This window comes from Mus caroli, chromosome 13, assembly GCF_900094665.2.
Source record: "Mus caroli chromosome 13, CAROLI_EIJ_v1.1, whole genome shotgun sequence".
Classification (NCBI taxonomy): domain Eukaryota; kingdom Metazoa; phylum Chordata; class Mammalia; order Rodentia; family Muridae; genus Mus; species Mus caroli.
Genome location: NC_034582.1, coordinates 62,823,980 through 62,829,979, shown reverse-complemented (window position 1 = coordinate 62,829,979; position 6,000 = coordinate 62,823,980). Strand labels below are relative to the sequence as shown.

General features: G+C 39.9%; 1 protein-coding gene across 1 annotated transcript in view; it reads left to right on the top strand.

Moving 5' to 3' along the window:
• The window catches only part of LOC115029093 (zinc finger protein 728-like), a 35,715-nt gene that overhangs the window by 6,018 nt on the left and 23,697 nt on the right, over positions 1-6,000 (top strand). The window contains 3 exon segments of the mRNA XM_029468416.1: positions 256-382; positions 1,051-1,146; positions 2,467-3,908. Of these exon segments, the coding sequence (XP_029324276.1) occupies positions 256-382; positions 1,051-1,146; positions 2,467-3,908 (1,665 nt within the window).

Below are 6,000 nucleotides of genomic sequence, written 5' to 3'. Positions count from 1 at the left end.
CCCCCCAAAAAAAAAAAGTCAAATAGGAGTGATAGTAGGATCTCTCCATTCTCTTTTCATGGAGATGGGTCAGGGATGAGATCATGGACCATATCAGAAATATCTTAGGGATGCTACTCACCTGTGGCGGAAGTAGTCTAGCTCTCCTCTTATCCTGTACAAAACTTGGAATTGTGTTCACAACACGTGATCCTGCAGTTTATGTTGTTATATTATGACTTTAATTGATATGTATTTCATTTATTTTTCTTTTAGGAAATGCTGTCATTCAGGGATGTGGCCATTGATTTCTCTGCAGAGGAGTGGGAATGCCTGGAGCCTGCTCAGTGGAATCTGTACAGGGATGTGATGTTGGAGAATTACAGCAACCTTGTGTTCCTAGGTAAGGTTCACGTCCATAAATGAATTTGTATTTCACCACCAACATGTAACTGTCCCCATTTGTGGAACATTCCATGGGGCTTTGTGCCATGCAGCAGTGACTTATGTACCTGCTTTTGCTGATATTCTAATAAATATTTTATTGTATTTCTTCTTTTAATATGGGTGTTTGGTTTGTTTTTTGGAATATGCATCCATCATTCTGGTTGTAATTCTATAAACCCAGTAGCCTGAGATATGGGGCACACATGTTAAAGTAATGTTTCACCTTCAGCTTTTGTGGGTTTTTTGTTTGTTTGTTTGTTTGTTTGTTTATGTTTGTTTTTGTTTTTTTCGAGACAGGTTTTCTCTGTATAGCCCTGGCTGTCCTGGAACTCACTTTGTAGACCAGGCTGGCCTCGAACTCAGAAATCCGCCTACCTCGGCCTCCTGAGTGCTGGGATTAATGGCGTGCGCCACCACACCCGGCTAGCTTTTGTGTTTACTGTGTAAGCTAAGGATCTTCAGATTAGAGATTCCACCTACATATTCCACATGTGCTTCTCAGGAAACATTTAATGAAGTAATTTTCTACAGTTCTTCACCTTCTCTCAGAAGATTAATAGTGGAGTAGGATGTTAATTCCCAGGAGAACACACAGACATTGTTGTTTCCTTTTCCCACAAACAGGTCTTGCATCCTGTAAGCCATACCTGGTCACATTTCTGGAGCAAAGACAAGAGCCTTCAGTTGTGAAGAGACCAGCAGCTGCCACCGTGCATCCAGGTGTGTAGGAATTGCGGGGTTAGAGGGCAGAGTGGGAGATTAGAGATCCAACAGAAAGCCGGGCTTTCTCCCTTGAGCTAGATCCCACTTTGGGCCTGTCACTGGACCTTCTTTTCCTCCTGCTGCTCTCCATTTCCATCCCTGCTGTTCTTTGAAACAGGAACAAAGATGGGTCAGAGTTTTGACTGTGGGAAAGATTTTTTTTTTTTTTACAGAAATGTATGAGCTTTAGTTCTGAACATCAGGACTGTATGTCCTTTATGAGCAAATGTGAGTCTCATACGTTCGTGTCTTACATATCTTGTTATTCAATTGTTTATCTCATGAATGAGTATTCTTATAAATAGGCTAACTTTATGATACACTCATCGACAGAAATGTTGCTTTAGAAAAACTCTCTTTTATACATGAACTTGAAAGTTTCTCATAAGTCTGTATTTTCCAGGAGTCTATTTCCTTGTTATGAAAATGTAATATAAAATACTGTCTTCAACTCTTGAAACGAGTTATGAAGCAAATATTTTCAAACCTCCAAAACTGAAACTCTATTCTTAATATAAATCTATGTATCTCTACATCCATTTAATTTAAGGCAAATAAAATTAACTTCCAGATATCCAGGTTTGGCTCCTGAATAAGGATGTCTCTCGCTGGATCTTGTATTTGATTACTTGGTTTCCAGTTGGTGGTCGCCCTTGCTGCAGGCAGCACACAACTGGGGTCAGGCTTTCAGAGTTCAAATCCTGCCTGTACTGTTTGTTTGATTCTCTGCTTCATGGTTTGCATTCACAAAACGAGCCTCAGCTTCTGCTGTAGCCATCATTTCTGCTCTTAGCTTTCATTCGGTTCTCCATGATGGATTCAGAATGTTTTGGAACCATAAGCCTAACTTAAGTCTTTCTTCTGTAAATTGCTTTAGTCATGATATTTTACCACAGCAATAGAAAAGTACCCAATTTAGATATATTTTACTTTTTATCTATGTCTGATGATCAGACAGTTTGTCTAGTGGGCTTATTTCTGTTAGCATAAGAGTTTCTGTTATTTTTGATGGTATTATTGATCCCTTAGCCATTTAACTTTGGATATAGCTTCAGTGTTTCTATAGTCTACTTTTGTCTTCACCTTTCAGTAGAAGTTTATGTTATTTTTATCTACAGTATTTTCTTAGTTTCACTACAGTTAGTATAGGTATGGAAATATATTGTAGTTTCCCATTTGTCTATAAAAATATGAGTAACTCCTCATATTAAAGATAAGCATTGTAAACATAAAGAATGTTGCTTGGATCTCATTCATATCTCAGCTTTTCCTCACCAGGGGGAAAGCCCTATAAATGCCAAGAATTTGACAAGACCTTTGATTGGAACTCACTCCTTCTTCAGCGCCAGAGAGTTCATCCTGTGGAGAAACCCTACAAATGTGAAGAATGTGGGAAAGTCTTTAGTGCTCACTCGGCACTTTCTATTCACCAGCGAATCCACACAGGAGAGAAACCCTATAAGTGTGAAGAGTGTGGCAAGGCCTTCAGTACTCGCTCAGCACTTTATATACACAAGAAAATCCACTCTGGAGACAAACCCTACAAGTGTGAGGAGTGTGCCAAAGCCTTTTATTTCCCTTCATTGCTTAAGCAACATCAAAGAACTCACTCTGCAGAGAATCTCTGCAAGTGTGAGGAGTGTGGCAAAGCCTTTTATTTGCCTTCATTCCTTAAGCAACATCAAAGAATTCATTCTGCAGAGAATCCTTACAGGTGTGAAGAATGTGGGAAAGCCTTTTCCTATCCCTCAACCCTAAAGCAGCATCAAAGAATTCATTCTGGAGAGAAACCATACCGTTGTGAAGAATGTGGCAAAGCCTTCCGTAGGTCAACATACTTTCACCAACACCAAAGAATTCATACTGGAGAGAAACCCTACCAGTGTGAAGAGTGTGGGAAAACATTCTACTACCGTTCAAACCTGAAGGGACATCAGATTATTCATTCTGGAGTGAAACCCTACAAGTGTGAAGTGTGTGGGAGCATGTTTAGAACTAGCTCAGACCTTTCTAAGCACCAGAGGATCCATGCGGAAGTGAAGCTGTACAGTTGTGAGGAGTGTGGGAAAGCCTTTTCTACTCATTCGTACCTCATTCGGCACAAATTGGGCCACTCTAGAGAGAAACCATACAAATGCGAAGAGTGTGGCAAAACATTTTGTTATCCTTCAATCCTTAAGGAACATCAACGAATTCATTCTGGAGTGAAACCTTACAGTTGTGAAATATGTGGCAGCATGTTTAGAACTCGCTCCGAACTTTCTAAGCACCAGAGAATCCATGCTGAAGTGAAGCTCTACAACTGTGAGGAGTGCGGGAAAGCCTTTTCTACTCACTCCTACCTTATGAGGCATAGACTTGGTCACTCTGGAGAGAAGCCCTACAAATGTGAAGAGTGTGGGAAATCCTATAGCTACCCTTCACTCCTTAAGGAACATCAAAGAATTCACTCTCAGAATCCCTACAAGTGTGACGTGTGTGGGAAGGTTTTTTGTACTCGCTCAGGACGTTCTAAACACCAGAGAATTCACACCGGAGAGAAACCTTACAAGTGTGAAGACTGTGGGAAGGGATTCTCGACTCACTCATACCTTACTCTGCACAAATTACTTCATACCGGAGAGAAACCTTTCAAATGGGAAGAATGTGGTGAGGTTTTCTATACCTGCTGAAGACTTACTAAACATCAGGAAATTCACATTGGCGAAAACCCCACAAAGGTAAAGAATGTGTCAAAACTCTTTACTGTACTTCAGACTTTAAATAATACCATAAAAATTCATACTGAAGAGAAACCATACTTTAATTGTTAGGGCTTCATTAGATACAAGGTACTTCCTACTGTAGAGAAACTTTACAGCTGTGAAGAATGTGGACAAATGTTTTACCGTATTTCACAACTTTAACAGCCAGCAAGAGGGCTCATTCTCAAAAGAATCCCTTCAAGTGTGAAGTATGGGACAAGGTATTATGTGCTACCTTGAGCTTTCTGTCTACCAGAATATTTATCATGGAGAGAAACTCGGCAAGTATGAAAAATTTGGAAAGTCCTTTTTAACCCATTCGTCCCTGATTCTGATCAGACTTGGCAAAGTTTGGGGCGGGCGTTGTGTCTTTGTTTTAGGCTAATTGTGCTCAGACATGTTGATTGTGGGAGGAACCAACCCGCCTCTGTTGAGCAAGGATCCTGGATTGTATAAAAGGAGGAAGGGAACTGAGAAGAAGCGTTCCTCTCTTCCTCCGCCCTCTGACTGTCGAGGCAATAGGAACTGCTGCTTCAGCTCCCGCTGCCCTGAATGTCTCACGACGTTCACAGGGTCGCGATTCAAACGAGAAATGTTAACCGTATAGTCTTAAGCATTTGAACATTTGTGCCCCGAGTTGTTGGCTCTGTTTGGAGAGATTTAGAAGTAGGTCGCTAGAGGTGAACTTTGTGAATAAAGAGCTCCCTCTACATCCAGTTCTCTCACTCTGCTTCCTGAGTACCGTTGAGGATGTGAACTCTCAGCTTCCGGCTTCGGCCACCATGCAGCTTGTTACCATGCCCGCCCTCTGTCGTGAACTTCGATCCCTTCTGTACCACAAACTGAAGTAAAGTCATTCCTCCATAAGTTGCCTGGTCATGGTGTTTAATCACAAGAGAAAAAAAACTAGTAAAAGCATTGCCCTTGTACCAGGAACAGTACTAAACTGTTTCTACTACATTGCGTGTGTAAGGATAGTTTATCATAGCAAGAGGGAAAGTAAGGCTGCAAGCCAAAGAAAAGTAAAAGTTTGTTATTTAATGGTGTACACTGTGACCTTTTGTTCCTATTTCTTGTATTGTCCATCCTTCCTTTTGTCCATCTTAACATGTTCTTTTCCAAAACTACTTCCTTTTTTTACACATACAGACACACACGCACACTCACAAACATCACAAATATAGTAATTTAATTACTGTGGTATTCTTTTTCTGCAAAATTTTGAGACCATATGTGCTATATTCATGTTGGTGCAAATGTAATGTTAGTGTTTATAACACCTTTGCTTTTTGTTTGTTTGTTTTTTGTTTTTAAAGACAGGGTTCCTCTATGTAGTCCTGGCTGTCCTAGAACTCGCTCTGTAGACCAGGCTAGACTTAAACTCAGAGATCTGCCTGCGTGTGGATCCCAAATAATTAAAGGCATATACCAGCACTGCCAGGCACCTTTTTGCATTTTTAATATTAAGTTATTGTCCCTTATCCAGTTGAAATTGATTTTTCTATAGGATGAAAGACAAAGACCTAATCTCATCTTCTCACCAGTACATATCTAGTTATGCCCCCTGCAATTGTTGAAAAGGCCATCCGTTTCCCTACATGGTTTTCACCATGTAGGTTGTTGCCATATTGGTTCAAATCTGCATTTTACTTTACATTACACTGGTCTATATGGTTTTTTTTTGTGTGTGTGTTTTGCTTTGTTTTATTTTGTTTTTTATGAGTGCCTTGTAGCTCTTTTCATTATGGCTCCGTTGTATAATTTGAAGTCTGGTATAAATTTTATTGTCTGTGGTCTTTTGTGTTCCCAGGTGAGTTCTTTTTTGTTTTTCTTTCTTTTTTTTTTTTTCTTAGTTCTATGATGAATGAATGTCACTGAAAGTTTGCCCTGGATTGCATTGACTTTATAGATGTCTTTTATCAGTATTGCCATTTTCACAGGGTGAGCTCTGCCTATTCATGAAATGTAGTATCTTTCTATCATCTAATGTATTCCTTTGGAAAATGTTTTCAGTATTTAAAAATTTTGCTAATAGGAGTTCCAGGCTTGGCAGAGCTACATAGTGAGA